This window comes from Pipistrellus hanaki (genome assembly GCF_964339955.1).
Source record: "Pipistrellus hanaki genome assembly, chromosome: 10".
NCBI classification, from domain to species: domain Eukaryota; kingdom Metazoa; phylum Chordata; class Mammalia; order Chiroptera; family Vespertilionidae; genus Pipistrellus; species Pipistrellus hanaki.
In genome coordinates, this window is record NC_140512.1 from 8,643,877 (window position 1) to 8,661,406 (window position 17,530).

General features: G+C 43.7%; 1 protein-coding gene across 1 annotated transcript in view; it reads left to right on the plus strand.

Moving 5' to 3' along the window:
• Positions 1 to 554: 554 nt before the first annotated feature.
• The window catches only part of ZNRF2 (zinc and ring finger 2), a 60,067-nt gene continuing 43,091 nt past the window's right edge, over positions 555 to 17,530 (plus strand). The window contains exon 1 of the mRNA XM_084896818.1: positions 555 to 1,771. Within this exon, the coding sequence (XP_084752944.1) occupies positions 1,315 to 1,771 (457 nt within the window). The 5' untranslated portion in view covers positions 555 to 1,314. The remainder of the gene's footprint in view (positions 1,772 to 17,530) is intronic.

Below are 17,530 nucleotides of genomic sequence, written 5' to 3' on the forward strand. Positions count from 1 at the left end.
CTCCAACAATGCGCTTCTTCCCTTGGAGGTCCGAGTGTTTGATCGGATAGGGCTGATTCAGATTAAGTTGCCTTCTGCCTCCTCCTTGTTTCTTTTGTTCCCACTGTTCTTAGTTTTTACCATCAGCACTGCCGATCTTCTGTCTCAAATAAAAGACACACTCACTTAATAACACCCACAAGGAACGTAACACCCACCCAAACTGATTGGCTCGGCGGAGGGGACAGGCTACTGCCATTTCCAGCCGGGAAAAGGTGAAGGGGACACACACTGCATCGCGTGGCCACGTGCGGGAGGAGGGGCCGCCTTTTGGTTGGTGCCCGGAGGGGCTGAATCCCACCAATCGGCGTGGGTCCCGCGGTGGAGGAGGGGGCGCGCTCCGGGGGGGGGGGAGGGCGGGGCCCGCGACCTGTCCATCACCGGGCCCTCGGGGAGGCAGCACCTACCACACCGCGGTACCTTATGGGGGCGGGACCGGGGCGCGGAGGCCTCGGCTGGAGAAGGCGGGGCCAGGGCGGCTGGAGCCAATCCGCGGCGCGGCAAGGCACGAGGGGGCGGGGCCACCGCGTGCGACCCAAACACACGGGCCCGGGCTCACCCTGGACCTGCGAGGCTCCCCGGCCTTCCGGCTCCAGGCTCGGCCGCCTCCTCCCCTCCCGGGCGCCCCTCGTGGGCCACACCGCCCCCCGCCCCTCCGTCCCCGGGGCGGCGCGGCGGCGGCGGCCGTTGCCGGGAAGCGCGCGCCGCTGTTCCTGACTCCTCGCCATCCCTCCCCTCACGCGCCGCCCGTTTTTCCTCGTTCTCCGTTAATAACAGCTGGGCGGCTGGGGGAGGAGGAAGGTGGCCCCGGCGGAGTGTGGGCGGGCGCCTCCCACTCAGCCGCGAGCCGCCGTGCGAGCCGGAGGATGGCGGCGGCGGTAGCAGGGGCCGCCCGGGAGGAGGCGGTGCCGAGGCCCGCGGCGCAGAGCACGGCGGCGGCAGACAGCGGCAGCGGCCCGGCGCGGCGCGGCAGAACCGAAACCAGCGGCAGCCGGACCGCCACCTGAGCCGCCCTTCCCGCCCCCGGAGCGAAGAGCGAGCCCGGACCGTCTTCCTTCCCGCCTCTCCGCGCCTCCCGCACCCGCCGTCCCCCCCAGAAGGAGAGCGCGCCGGCCGCCGGCCGCCCCTCGGGGCGCCGGGCAGAGGCCCTGGACGTGCGGGCTCCCCGGCGGGCCGGCCGCGGCGCCCCGGCCCTGCCCTCCCGCTCCCGCGCTCGCCCCCGCCCTCCCGGCGCTCTGGGCGCTGCGCGCGGGCCCGGCCCGGGGCAGGGCGGCCATGGGCGCCAAGCAGAGCGGCCCGGCCGCCGCTAACGGCCGCACCCGCGCCTACTCGGGCTCCGACGTACCTTCCGGCAGCGGCGGCGGCGGCGGCGCCAATGGGACCGCGGGCGGCGGCGGAGCGCGGGCCGCGGCCGCCGGGAGGCTCCCGGCTCCAGGGCCGGGCGCGCACCAGCCCAGCGCCTCGGGCGGCGCCGCGGCGGCCCCGGCGGCCCCGCGCAGCCGCTCTCTCGGCGGGGCCGGGGGCGCCGGGGCGCCGGGGGCCCGCGCCGCGCAGTCCTCCCTCAGCATCCCCCACAGCAGCGGCGGCCAGTACGGCTCGCAGGACTCGGTGCACAGCAGCCCGGAGGACGGCGGCGGCGGCGGCAGGGACCGGCCGGCGGGCGGGGGCCCCGGCGGGCCGCGCCTGGTCATCGGCTCACTCCCGGCTCACCTCTCGCCGCACTTGTTTGGAGGTACGGCCCCCGCTTTCCCCCTCCGTCCTCCCTCCCTACCCCCCTCCCCGGCTCCCGCGGCGGCACGTGTGTGTTTGCCTTCTCCTTTTCTCCTTCAGCCCGGGCGCCGCGGGCCGGGCCAGCCTCCCGGCGGGAAGGTCGCCCCTTAACCCCCGGGACGCCCGCCGCCCGGCCAGACCCTGGCGTGTTTGCTTTTTTTTTTAAACAACGGGGGACCCTTACCTCCCCGCGGCTCTCCCCCCACCCTCACCCCCCGGAAGGTGAAAGGAGCAAATGGTGTTTTATAACCGCCCGGACGCAGCAGCAGTCCTGGTGCTTGTGGGTTTTGGTATCAGGAAGTCAGAAGACCCGTTGCAAAATGTAGTTTCTATCTTGGGACTCGAGTGGCGAGTGGCGTTGAAAGGCCAGAAGTCAGAGGGTCTCACCTAAACTCGAGTATTTGAAAGCGGAGGGAACCATCTCCTTTGGGTGGTTGTTAGTATGAAACGAATGCTTAAGTTTGCAAATAGTCCCACCTACTGTGCACACTCGGATGGGATGGATGTATTCATGGGAAGTGTGTGTTTTAGCCCCAGTAAACTTCTGCTTTATATGCTGGTCCACGGGAGCCCTGCTCCATTGGGACAGCATCTGAGACACTGAAAACGGTTTAAGGGGAGGGACTGGTAATTGTCACAGCTCTGCCCACAAGGTGCAGAGGGAAGCCTAGGCGCAGAGCAGTGTTGACTTGAGTTCAGGAAAAGTCACTTGTGAGGAATGGAAATTTTTAGTAGCAAAGTGATGTGTTTTCATGCAGGAACGGCAGGAAGGGTGCACTTGATTTGAGGAAAATGAGTTGCAATTGTTCAGTTATGTTTTAGGGTGATCCTCGCTACCTCGGAACAGTTACAGGAAATGAATCAAGACACCCCTCTCTTCCCACTTCAGGGGGGAGGGGAAAGGGGTTAAGTCTGGTTAGAGATGCCGTAGGAGGTAAACATTCCCATCTCATTGCATTATGTATCTTGATATAACATCCACAACTGAGCACAGATAAACTGCACACACCATCCCCTCATTTCTGTGCCCTTTTTATTCATGTTTATAAACGTGAGAAATTTGAGTAGACAGTTGGTAAAGTGGGATGTCCAATAATGTAATTTAGCTCTCTGTGCTGATGTTCTGTGCTGTCAGCCTTCACGTTGGCATGAATTAAAGATGGGAATGTCATGTTTAGTTTTTTCCATCTTTTCAGTACTGCTTTGCACAGTCAGTATAAAACAACTCTTTACCTTATTTCAATAACTTGTTATAAAGTCATTTTGCTATGTAAATAAAAGTTCTTAATGCTTCCTAAAATTGGGCCACTTTAAAAAAAATTTTTTTTTAAAGAACTAGTGTTTTCCTCCTTTTGATTTGAGTATAATAAATGCAGTTGAAGGTACTGTAATCACCACATGGAGGAATAACAAAGCCAGTTTCTTGAGAATGGGAGATTAGTACAACAATAAAAGATAGCTGGTTTTAAAAATATTTCTTTTTTAAATGAAAACTTGTATTTAGCAGTTAGGATGATCAAAAGATGTATGTTTAAAGCTTGCTAAAGAAGGGGAAGAAGGAAAAGGCTTGTCAAATTAATAGTTCTTATTTCTTTAGTATACTGATTACTGTCTTTTTTTTTTTTTTTTTTTTTTTTTTTAAGGGCTGATATCCTTTAACAAAGAGTCAGTATATTTGTATGGGTTTATTTTCTTATAGTAAATGCATTCCAGTCAGAGCAGAGGACAAATAGTTGGCACCCATGCTATTAAGTCATAGTAAATTAGCAAATGAAAAAGACCTAGTTCCTGAAAGTTAGAGAGGTAAAGCACTCATCTATTTTATCTAAGTCCCTAGGTTTTTGTGTTTAGCTTTTTTTAGTACTTTTGTGGTTAGGGTAATTGGGCCTAGCAGCAAAACAGTGAGGAACGTGTGGCAGTCTTTCTTAATTAGGTCTTTGTAGAGAATCGGCACTAATGACCTAAAGCATCTATTGTATGCAATTAACTATTTCTTCTATGCATTTAGGAGGATTCTTGAAAAACTTGCTAAGTGCTTGTACCTTAAGTCCTACTTGAGACCAGAAGATAGAATACACCAAATCTTTCCAGTGACATTTGCTTCAATGAGATTTTTACCTCTATTTCAGTGGATGAGTTTGTCAGGGAAACTCTATAGAACCATATTTCTCATCCTGAGGTTTAGGGAGCCAGATGATAATTCTTATTTAGAAATTAGACTTTACTATATTTCACATTGATTTAATTTTTAGTATGTATTATAGAATTAATGTTTATTCGGTTACAAAGTGTACAAATGTGCATATATAAAGTAACTCCATCTGAGTAATGAGTAAAGGAATATTTCTGAATTAGTGGAAATTTATTACTGTAATTCTATAAAACTTATTTTCACTGGTGTTTGCATTCATTGATACTAATAAGATTTAGAATTATTCTCTTATGGGCTGTCAGATAATTTATAGAAAAGGAAAACCTAAACCAGTACTATGTTTGTTTTTTAAAATTTGTTAGTTTTAGCAAGGTGAATTGTTTCGGTTCCATCATAATGAATTACCAAATTACAATAAATGAGGTGTTCTGTGTTGGTTTGTTTTGCTCTCTCTTGGACATGTATTTTGGTGATGTACACTCCTGTAATTCTCTCTGTTTAGAGAGAGTTAGTAGAGGCGCTTAATAGAGATGTCTTAGTTTACAGACATTTCCTAGAACTGAGTTGTTGGATAAAACATCAGAATGTTGTTATAATACAAACAGGAGTGTTTTTTGTTTTTGTTGAATATATTTGTATTGATTTCAGAGAGGAAGGGAGAGAGGGATAGAAATATCGATGACTGAGAATTATTGATCAGCGATCCCCCTGCAATCCCCCCTAGTGGGGATGGAGCCCGAAATCTGGGCATGTGCCCTGACTGGGATCTAACCAGAACCTCCTGGTTCATGGGTCAGTGCTCAACCACTGAGCCACATCGGCTGGACCATACAGGAGTTTTTAGGTGAGGTATGTTTTTCTTGTGTTGTTGTTGTTGTTGTTAGTTTCAAACTGCTGAGTATAATAGTATTAAAGTGAACAAAAGCCTTCTCTTGTCTATCACCTTTGTTTACAACAGGTCTTAAGGTTATAGTCTAATATTTAAAAATTTAGTATCTCACAGGATTTTCTTGCTTTATTTTATGTCTACATTTTTTTCTGCTGTCAAGTTGCTAGTGTTCATAAAGGTAATTATTATGGGTGATAATATCCAGTCTTTAAGATCCAGCAAGGATGAGGGAGCTAAATTGCACTATAAAAATATACCAGTGAACAGAGATTATTTCTAAAGAAATCATGTGGGTTTCTAATAAAATATTCATGAGCCTGAGAGTGAAAATGTAAAATGAATTAATCTAGATAGACTATTAACCGGTGGGACTGGATTGCTTTTGACTTCTTCCTGATTGGCTTGAGTTTGTTTGGGTGTGGTGTGCCCCTGAGTATTTCAGTAGGCTGATTGTAATTCAGGTGCCACCTGTTATCTAAGAAACAAGCTTCTTTATATGGAAGGAATGTGGGTTATCTCTTAAAACTGAATATGTCAAATAAAATCTCCATTTTTAAGCAGATTTATTTATCTTAATCTTCAAGACAGATGTGGGTTTATTGTGATTAATCTACTTCCTATTCTTGAATGTTCTTTTATTCAATTGAAAACTTTTATGGGGTGTGACAGAAGAAAATGACACTTTTAATGATAACTCATCACTCCCCCAAAACAACTCTGATAATTTGTGTTTCTCACTTGTAATTCCACATAGTTTAAACTCTAGGCGATACTGTGTGTTTTATGCCTTCTTTAAATGCTAAAGTGTGGAAGCTAAGTTTCGGCTTTGGGAATGTTTTGACAGTGCAAGGTGGATGGTGGGCTGCTGGGAGGCGTGTTTGTGTTGCACTGGACATCATCTGATAGCAGCTGCCTGGCCTAAGTACGGTTGATGCTCTGCTGGCTGCGAAGCCACTAAGAGCTCTGCTGTTTCACCAATAGATAGTGTCTCCAGCAAGTCCCCTTGCCCCCTTCAATATGATTGTTTTGCCTGGTAACTAGTAAATAGGTTCTTATTTCCTGGTTACCAATAACATTAATTAGATACCAGCTTGTGTCTATAAGGAGAATTGCCTTAATGTTATATTTGTTTTATATACTGGGTATAAATACAAATGGGTATATTTAGTAAATATGTTAAAAGAGAAGTATAGAAACTGCTTTATGTAGCAAAGTACTTTCTAAATATTTTAATTTTGCGTGTACTTGACTGGCATTAACTAATGAATTAAGTTTGTTTTATACTTAACAGTTTAGAAATTGGGGGAAATATGCCCATTGTATGAATAAAAGGCTCAAAAATACCTTGTGTTAGTTTGTGTGATACTTAATAAATACAAGTTTAGCTGCCTAAAACAGCATATATTTATTTATCTCATAGCTTCTATGAGTTAGGAGTCTGGGTGCAGCTTAACATGGATTCTCTGCAAGAGTGTAATTAAGGTGTTGGCCAGAACTTGGATCTGGAGACTCAATGGGGATTGGGTCTGCTTCCAAGCTCCCTCTCTCCCTCAGGTTGTTGGTAGAACTCGTTTCTTCATAGTTTTAAAGCTCAGGACAGCTTGCTTCTTCAAAGACAGCAAAGGAGAGCACCTAGCAGGGTGAGCTGGTGCTGCACTCTTATGTGAATACTAGAGTACTGGTGGGGTCCCTCGGCCTAGCCTGTGGGGATTGGGCTGAAGCTGGCTCTCCAACATCCTCTGAGGGGTCTCGGATTGTGAGAGGGCACAGTCTATGCCGAGGGACCCACCTAGTGCACAATCGGGATGAGGGAGGGATTGTGGGAGGGCTCCAGGTGTGTCTGGCCCATCTAGCCTAGTCCCGATCGACCGGCCATACCCCAGCAGCAAGCTAACCCACTGGTCGAAGCATCTGCCCCTAGTTGTCAGTGAGCATCATAGCAACTGGTCGAACGGTCAAAGGAACAGATGAATAGTCAGACACAGCATATTAGGCTTTTATTATATAGGCTAGGATGTAGAAGTGATCACACGCAGCCCATTGGTTAGAAGCAATTCACTGGTCCTATTCACACTCAAGACAGAAAGGCAGGGATCAGTGTGGACAAGCAGTCTGTCTGCCACATAGATTATAGACTTAGATTGACCAGCTAAACATACAACTGTTCTGATTTCAAACTCTGTTTTTATTCATTTTGAAAAAGTAATGATGTGTGTGGTGTTAGTTTAGTAAACAGGAATTGATCCCCTTTGGGGCTGGGCATTGTGTTGTTAGGGGTACTAATATGGGGCTGCTTCCTGGTCTTGCTCAGCTCTGGGTTGAGATTGTTATATACAGGTGCTGTAATAGGACTACTAACAGTGCTTTGTAGGGTATGTTGTCTAGCAGACAAAGATTACTTCAGAGCAAGGAGCATTTGAACTGTTTTGAAGCATTTAGAAGTTTGATGCAGAAAGGATACTACAGATTCAAGGAAGCACCCACAAATGCCTCAGATTTTTATAGGGTGTACTAAAGATTTAAATGTCTCTAGATTGTAAGGTGCAAGGAGGAATGATTAGAACATGAAACTTGAAAAATAGGTTTGGACCAATTGCAGAAGGGTTTTATAGTACTCTTAAGTTGTTTAACCCTACCAAGTTTAAAAGCAGGGTAAGTCATGATCAGGCCAAGGGTACCATTACTGTCAGTTAATGGTGGGTAGCAGCTTTCCAAGAAGTATAGTGCTCAGCCTTGAAAGTTGTATACAATACTTGTTAAGAGGGGAGAGTGGTACCAGGAAGATAAACTAGAACTACTTTAGAATACTAGAGGCCCGATGCATGAAGTTTGTGCACAGGGGTGGGGAGGGTCCCCTCAGCCTAACCTGCACCCTCCCCAATCTGGGACCCCTTGGGGGTTGTCCTATAAATGTTTCTCTCTTCTCCGCATCCAGCGTGGCTAGACAGTAGTCTGGTTCCTGAGTAGGGGTGATGGGGGATTGAGAAAATGAGACACACAAATACAGTAGGGAAAGCTGGGACTGGATGGGACCACTGCCCTCTGATGGAGAGATGGACCCAGAGCCAATACACCTCGTTTATTTTATACAGCAAAACCCAGGAAATTTTACTAAAGCCCAAGACGAAGGAGATTATGAACATTCTTTGTAATTGTCACTTCTGTTTGTTCCTGGTGCTTGGCTGGATTTAGATAATGAAACCCATTCCCTGGTGCCTGGGCTGAAGGTCAGGCTGACAACACTCCTGCCTCTGGCAAGGTGTGTTTCCAGGACAGGGCTCTGCCAATGCCACTGGATTCAGTTGACAATAATTAAAGAAATGCTTGTGTGCCTTCCCATGCGCACTCTACAGTGTCCGACTGCCAGTTTGGATCGGGCCTAAACTGGCAGTTGGACATCCCTCTCATTATCCTGGACTGCTGGGTCCTAATCGCTCACTTTCCTGCCTGCCTAGTCTCCCTAATTGCGCCCTCTCCCTACCCCCCGCTGACCTGGTCACTCCTAACTGCCCCCCCACTACAGGCCAGGTCTCCCCCAACTGCTCCCCTGCTAGCCTGGTAGCACCGAACTGCTCTCCCCCAACCTGATTATCCCCACTGTCCCACTCGATTGGCCTGGTCGCCCCTAACTGTCCCCCCCTGCTGGCCTGGTCACTCCTCACGGCCTCCCCCCCTCCGGCCTGATTGCCACGCGTAGCCTACTGTTCAGTCGTTTGGTTGTCCCTCACTAACCCCCCTGCCAGCCTGGTCGCCCCACGCAGCCTGCTATTCAGTCCTTTGGTTGTCTCTCACTAATCTCCCCCTGCTGGCCTGGTTATAGGCAACCATCTTGTGGGGGCGTTAGGGTTAATTTGCATATCACCACTTTACTATATAAGATAGTTAGTGGATGCCTAAATTGAAATCATGGCAATTGGTGAGGGAGAGGAAAAGTTGAATTTCATTGAGATTTCTTAGGTAGAATTAATTGATAGGATTGCAAACCTGAGTGCATAGTGATGTCATTTACCAATACTAACAATACAGCAGGGATGAGCAAGTTTTAGAAATGATAATGAGTTCTTTTAGGCCTGTTAAACTTTGAGTGGCTATAGGATTTCCCATCTAGAAGCAACCTTAAACAGTAGGAAGGAAATATGAGTCTTTAATTTGGGACACTACAAAAAAATTGAGAAATTGTCATTTTGCAGATGATAAGTGAAGCCAAAAAGTGAGTAGGATTCCTAAGGGATGGCTATAAATTGAAGAGCAAGCATGAAATTCTGGGGAGCAAGAACTTGAAGAGTCAGGCAGAGTAGGAGGCCAGAAATTAGAATTGAAACAGAAGGAAAATATTTTTTAATTTTAAAAGTATTTGTTCATTAGAGTAAATTAAAATACAAAAAATAAAATAAATAACTGAAAATGATTTGTAATCGGATTACCAGAATAAAAATATTGATGTCTACTTTTTATAGATATAGATATGGATACAGATATACAGGAAGGAGCAAAAGTAGGTTATAGTTGTTTGAAAGGAAAATAATCCTATCTAATAAAGAGGTAATATGCAAATTGACTTTAACACTATCACAAGATGGCTGCCTACAAGCAGGCTGGCAGGATGCTTAGTGAGGGACAACCAAATGACTGAACAAGCAGGCATGGGGTGACCAGGACGGCAGGCAGGCAGGTGAGCGATTAGGAGCTAGTGGTCCAGGATTGTCAGAGGGATGTCTGACTGCTGGTTTAGGCCCGATCCTTGGGATCCCTCAAGGGGTCCCAGATAGGAGAGGTTGCAGGCTCGGCTGAGGTATTCCTCCTCTTCTCCCCCCCGAACCCCCCAATGCAGGAATTTCATGCTCTGGGCCTCTAGTACAATAATCCTACCTAATAAAGAGGGAATATGCTAATTGATCCTCATACTATCACAAAAGATGGTGGCATCCACAGCCAATAAAAAGGGAATATGCTAATTGACTGCCATGCCCTCAAAGATGCTGGTGCCCAGTTCCCTCAGCCCCACTGGGGCGGCAGGCATGTGGCAAGGCCGGGCCTGCCTGCCTCTGGAGTCCCCCAGTCCCCTCAGCTCCCCTGCTGCCCAGGACTGGCCCAAGGTGCTGGCAAGCCAGGGCCAGCCGAGGCTTGTGCTGCTGGCAGTGGCAGCAACAGATGTGATGGGGCATCACCTCCCCTGATCTCTGGGTTGCCTTCCATCCCTGAGGGCTCCCAGACTGTGAGGGGGAAGGCTGGGCTGAAGGACCCCCTCTCCAGTGCATTAATTTTCATGCACCGGGCCTCTAGTAAGTAAGAATGCAAAAATAAACTGTCTCATGTACTCAGAACTGTAAACCTACTTTTGCCTCACACTGTTTACTCCCACATGCACACACATTAGTTTTAGATTCAAAATTTGAGGCATTCATTCTGTATGTTTTGATTTTATACATTTTTGATGTTCTCATATAAGACTTTAAAGTTATAAATTTTCCTCCAAAAATTGCATTAGCTGAATCCCAAAAATTTTGATCATTCATCAGCTGCCTCTTGCACACCCCACATTGGGGATTGAGCCTGCAATCCAGACATGTGCCCTGACTGGGAATTGAGCTGTGACCTCTTGGTTCATAGGTCGATGCTCAACCACTGAGCTATGCCAGCCGGGCTATAACATGATCTTTTAAAATGACTGCCCAGTATTCCAAAATTTACTCAAATATTTAATGAGAACTACTTTGCTAAGTGCTGTCTGAAGAAATAGGATATACACTGAGCAGCCAGATTATTATGACCACCTGACATTTGTAGGCAAATTAGCTCAACGCTGAATTGTATGGGATATGGATGCCGAAGGCCTGTTCAAATACCTTTGCTGTCTGCAGTTACCAAGATAAAACATTTCCAATTCGCACAGGAATACAAGGATTGGATACTCGAGCATTGGAAGAAAGTCATGTGGTTTGATAAATCACGTTTCCAGTTGCATCATGCAGATGGCAGAGTGAGAATTTCTGGGAGAAACAACATGAAAGCATGCAACCCACAGCCTGCATGAATACAACCTTTCAAGCTGTTGGGGGCAGTGTTATGGTTTGGGGCATGTTTTCCTGGCATGATTTGGGTCCTTTAATTCGTGTGGAACAATGTCTGAGTAGCACAACATATCTAAGTATCATTGCTGATCAAGTTCATCCTATCATGTTGACGGCATATCCCAATGGAGATGGCTTCTTCCAACAAGACAATGTGCCATGCACGGTGTTTCAAGAACATGAGGGAGACTTTACCTTGCTTAAGTGGCCCCCACAATCACCAGATCTAAATCCAATTGGGCATTTGTGGGACGAAGTTAAAAGAGCCATCAGGTGGCTGGTACCACAACCATCAAATCTCACAGAACTGGACAAGGCTTTTCATCAGGCATGGTGTCAGATTCCTCGCATCACCTTTCAACATCCCATGGAGTCAGTGCCAAGAAGAATCGCCACAGTATTGAAAGCAAAAGGTGGCCCAACGAAGTACTGATGTGGTGGTCATAATAATATGGCCACTCAGTGTATATTCCTGCTTTCATGGGTAGTTGAATTTTGAGTAATGTCTGTCAGAATCATTATTCTATTCAGTGCTCCTTTTTTTTTTTTTTTTTTTTTTAACAATAAGAAACTTAGTATGTCAAAGAAGAGTACATCTCATCGTTTGAATTTAATAAATTCTGACCATCTTGTATATCCTAATTTTTGTTGGAATGTAATTTGTTTCTAAGTCAGCTCTTGGTTTGAACAAAGAATTTTACTAGTTTTATTATTTTTATTTCATTAGCTCTGCTCTTAACCCTTAGTTTCTCATTTGTAAAGCTAATTTTGTATTTTTCTTCTTAGTGCATTTTTTAAAAGTGTAACTTTAACATTTTTAGGTGGTAAATTTTCTGTTTTTGTAATTTTTAGTATTGCATTGTGGTCAGAGAATCTTAAGACTTTTTCAGTTGCAAATGATAGAAACACAGCTCAAAATAGCATTAAGTGGACAAATACTATATTGTCTCAAGTTATTAGGACCTAAAGGTAGCTCACGGAATTGAAGGAACAATGGAGGAATCAAGGTTCCTGGAGTTGAAACATAGCAGTTCTGAACGTACCCACACCCACTGCCTGGTCTCCTTTGGCATTTTACCTAGTTTTGTCCCTTTCTATTGAGTTCTGTAGACCTTCTTTAAGCTGGTGGCCTGTAGGCCATTGCTACTTTCTTCACCTGTGATCTGAGAGGCCTGAAGGGACTATTTTGCACCCTTTCCAACAGAAGGACGCTGGTTTGCACACTGTGCCTAACTAGAGAGCAGTCACTGAGCATGAGATGGGATGCCTGTGTTTAGGCTGCATTCTATTAACATGGGAAGAGCTTGGGTCTTCAGGTCGAGTTTCCTGGGTTGAGTCCATTTACTTCTTAAGCAAGTTACTTAACCTCTTTATATCGTACACCTTACTTTTCTCATCTCTAAGATCAGGGTAAGAATACTTGCTTTGTAGATATATGAGGATTAAAGACATTTATATAGCTACATTATACCATATATTTTTAACTAACACTTGAACCTCTCTATCAAAAATGAAAGCATTCAAGACCCAGACTCCACTCCACATCCTCCTCTTCAAGAAGACCATGTACTTTCCTCTTCTCAACTTCTCAGCTCTTGCAAAAGTAATAAAAAATTTTAGTTTTAGTTTTTATATGTGTTTTATTTCTAAGAGTCTCCCCTGAATATTTGAGTTATGTTTAAAGCACATTTCTAGCCACATGCCAAAAACTGTTCTTCAAAATGTATTTGATAACAAGGTTCTTGATTACCAAATTATTGTTTTCTAAAATCATATATAAAAACTTACTGCTCCAAAAAGAAATGTGTTTTATTTGCATAAAGAAAATACATGTAAACTGAATTTTGAACCAAAGCAAATAGATATAATGTGGACTATACAAATTGGGACAATTATAAAATTGTCTTAGAAATAAAATTATGCTGTGTTTTATAGCTCTTCTTTTATAAATATTTGAATGTGCTGCAAGATATTCTTACTCAATCTGAATGTGCTGTGTTGGTGGTTGGAGATGGGTGTGATGGTTGGAGAGACGTCAAGTCTGGCCAGTTAGTGCATGCTACTTCTCCAGGGCAGAATCTGAAAAACTTAGCACTCTTATAGTTACTGTATGATTTACTGTATCTCAGGCAACCTGGATGACTTGGCATTTGATAAAGCAATTCACTACATTGGCTGGGGCTTTGATACCCTCCAATCTCAGAGCTCTAAGGTCTGGATTTGGAATTCTCCAGATTTCTTATCCAGTATAGCACTTTTTCAGATACAGTGCACTTGTCACCTTAACTCTCAGTTCCTTAATAACTCCCACTGTTTACTTCTTCCACCTTGTTGCCTTATACAGAGTTGTTCCTTTGCTTTATCTTTTTATCTTTTTCTTTATCTTTTGTCTTTGCTTTTTCTTTTTGGGGGACTCCCCCCAATTTTTATCTCTAGTACTTTAGTGGATTTTTGTTTGTTTCTATAATTTTTTAATTTCCAAGAGCTTTTTAAAAAAGATTGATTCCCCCCCCCCCCCCATATATTCTATTCTTCTTTTATGGGCATAATATTTTTTCTAAGAATATTAATGATTTGTACTTATGTGTGCATTTGTGTGTGTAAATGTTTTTTTTCCTCCTTTTTTACTCAGTTTCTTCCCAGTTGCTTTTTCTCATTGTTTGTTTTCAGTCACTGGTTTGGTTCTTTCTTCAAATGTTTAGTGATCATGGCTGGTTATTATACTTTAAATTAAGGCACTAACAAAGCAGATTGGAAGCTCTCCGTGAATGCAGGGTCACCCATGTTAAATTACTGTCTTGGTCTGGTCATATTTTCCAAAATGGCATTTCTCCTTTTTCTTGGCCTGGAAAACATACTTCTTTTAATACCAAGTTCTAGGAACAAAATGAGAAGACAGTTGAGAGTCATAAACACTCAATATGGTCTCTTCATTTAATCATCATATTCAGTAGGTACCTCTGCCATTATATACTTCTGTTGTCCCCAAGTGCAAAAACCTTGCCCTCTCCAAATAACAGAGTCTAAAGCCAGCATTGCGGAGGAACAGTTGCCTACTTGCTTGAAGTCAAGGAGGACAGCTGGAAAACTCTTAACTGCTTCTTACACAACATGCAGTGAATATTTCTGTTTTTAGGCCTCTTTTCTGCCTGCCAATTCTTGTGCTTGATGTAAATTAGGTTGCTTTCCTCGTTCTGCAATTAAAGTTACTAGTCATTTATTTTCTTTTAATAGTCTTGTGGTATTGCTTTTTTTGTTTTTCATTTTCTCTGTCCTTTTATAGGCTTACTAGAGTGCACGAATTCATGCATGGGTGTGGTCCCTCGACCTGGCCAGTGATCGGGCCACTTGGGGCAGGCCAGGGGGAGGGACCTTGGGAGGTTAGCTGGCTCAGCAGAGGGACCGTGAGAGGTTGGCTGTGGGAGTGCACTGACCACCAGGGGGCAGCTTCTGTGTTGAGCATCTGCCCCCTGGTGGTCAGTGTATGTCATAGCTACCAGCCAGTTGTTTAGGTTTTTATACATATTTAAATGTATTTAAAAAAAATACATTTTTAGTAATTTTAGGAGGATGTTTGGTCTTCACAGAGACTGATAAATTTGATTATGCAGTCATCTTTAACTGCAAGTTCTCTTATTTTTTAATTGTAGAAGAAATATGAATCCATTTCTTTGAAATTTAGACAGTTCAGATAAAATGAAAGTCATTTTCAGTTCAATGATGATTCCACTCTCTCCATTGTCAGTGTTATATTCACATTCTAACGTCTTAATAAATTCATATACATTCTTACAAGTACAGAGAAAAAGTTTTATTTTGTATGTGATTTTGCCATGGAGACTGTTATTGTCAAGAATGTGGGCACACTATATTCTAAAACCTCCTTTTTTTTCTCTTTAATGTGTTCAGAAGGTTTTTACATGGGAGGACATATAAATGGAACTTTAACTGCTTAGTACTTGCTATTCAGTAATATGCACATGCTGTGTTTTCTTTAACCCTTCTGTTGAGAAGCATTAAAATATTTATACCTTCTTACTTTTCTGGTGTTGTAATAAATATCTATGAATATTTATACTCAAATCCATTGCTTTACAGTTATGGAGGTCAGAGGTTCTAAACAGGTTTCACTGGGCTAACATGCAGGTGTTGGGGGGCTGCTCTGGAGGTTCTGAGGGAGAACTGCTTCCTTGCCTTTTTCAGCTTCTAGAGAATGTCTGCAGTTCTTGGCTTATGGTGACTCCATCTTGGAACAAGCAACATTGGGCCAAGTCTTTCTCAAACTGCCATCTCTCTGACGTTTTTAAAAACCATTTTCTGTTTCCAAGTTTTTCTTTATTTTTTAATTTATCTTTATTGTTGAAAGTATTATGTGTCCCCTTCCCCCTTTTTTATTTTCTTCTACATTTTTTTTAAAGCCTGTTCTTAAATTGGATCTATCCAGATAATCTAGGATGATCTCCCTATGATAAGAGCAGTGATTAGCGACCTAAATCTGCTTTGTCATGTAACACTGGAGGGTCTCGGGGATTAGGTAGCAGTCTCTTTGGAGAGCTATTATTCTGCCCACCACAAGGTGATAATTCTTGAAATAAATAATATATATATTTGTGTGTGTGTGTGTGTGTGTGTGTGTGTATGTGTATATATATATATAATGAGTTATCTGTAGGATAGAAAGAAAAATGATTGACATTAAACTGTAAAAAAATATTTTGAAAATAAACTTTAGCCCTAGCCAGTTTGGCTTAGTGGATTGAGTGTCAGCCTGTGGATTCAAGGGTCACAGGTTCAATTCTGGTCAAAGGCATGTACCTTGGTTGCGGGCACATCCCCAGTGGGAGGTATGCAGGAGGCAGCTGATAGATGTTTCTGACTCTATTTCTCTCCCTTCCTCTCTGTGAAGAATCAATAAAATATATTTTTTAAAAACTTTAATTAGCTATAAGCTCCTGTTCCTTAAAGTTATAAAGAATTCCTTATCTAAAAGACAGTTAAATGCATTTTTTTTTACTTTTTAAAATTAAATTATTATCTGTGTACATATTTTACCATTACCCCCCCCTCCCATATAAATGCATTTTTTAATGTCTAAATTCTTAATGTCTTTGGCATAGTTCTCTGATTTTTTGTATGATTCTTTTATACTTGGAATTTTATGTATAAAACAGATTATTAAATTCTGCTATGAGGCTAGGTGCTGTTGGTAATGAATGTAACACACGGGACCCTCTTTTTACTGAGCTGAGTAACTGTCATGTTCTCTCAATCTTGTTTTTTTTTTTAACTATTTTAATTTTCTCTATGAGCCTTCTAATTTTATTATTGTTGGCTACGGACCTCTTTGTGGAAAGAAAGCAGCCACTTTATTTATTTTTTTAAATATAGGATTCATTTTATTTGTTAGAATGCACAGAACCTGAGTGTATTAGTTTGAAGAGTTTTGACAAATACATTTGACAGTGCACTGTGTCAGCAACACTGTCAGAACAGAGAACACTATCTTCATCCAGAAAATTCTCATGCTCCTTCCCAGACATTCTCACCCAGGGGCTGGTTCATATTGCCTGTTTTTGTTATAGCTTGCTTTTGCTTGTCCTTGAATGTCATATAAATGGAGTGTACAACGTGTACTCTTTCATGTTGAGGGTAAGTTAGAAATGGGAGACATTGGAAAGCTGAATGAGGTTATTTCTTGCCCATCCTATTTTCTCTGCTCTGTCCCCTAAAGGTCACTCCCTCCTCAGTCAGTTCCTGTATAGTAACATTGTCCTCTAATGTGTGGACAATAAAACTAAGAATACTCAAAGTGTTTATATAGTAGAAGGCTTGAATATGTAAATATATCAAAGGTAAATTTAAGAATGGGATCTGCTTATACAAATATATCATTCTTAACCAACTCTTAAAGTGGATAGATAGCTTAGAAACAAGTAATATCAGTGTGGTATAAAATTTGTTTTGGCCATTTTCTTAACAAATTAGTGTGTATATCTATCTATAATCTATAATAATAAAAGCATAATATGCTAATTAGACCAGACTACCTTCAGGCAAAGCTAGGACTACAAGGGAAGCCCAGATTCTGGGTGCCTGCTGGTAGCCTAAGGGAAGCCCAGATCCCGGGTGCTGAGTGCCAGAGGGAAGCAGGTGACAGCAGCCAGGAGTAGGAAGGCCTACTCTTACACAAATTTCATGCATTGGGCCTCTAGTATATATATAAATGCCTAAGTGACCATCATGACTGGATGACTAGCTGGTAGCTATGAGGTTCACTGACCACCAGGGGGTAGATGCTCAGTGCTGACCTCTGGTGGTCAGTGTGCTCCCACAGTCAACCTCCCATGGCCAGCCAACCTCCTGTGGTCCCTCTCTCCAGTCAGCTGGCTCCAGTTGCCCTGATCCGGACTCAGCGACATGGCCCCAATTGCTGACCAGGCCAAGGGACCCCACCCATGCATGAATTCGTTCACCAGGCCTTTGGTGTGTACATAAATGAAAAAAAGGCCAGAAGATCCACATATTCCAGATTGGTTATTTCTGACTAGTATGGATACTTCTACCCTATTTTCATTTTAGGATTATCATTTTTTTTATTTTTATAGTAAT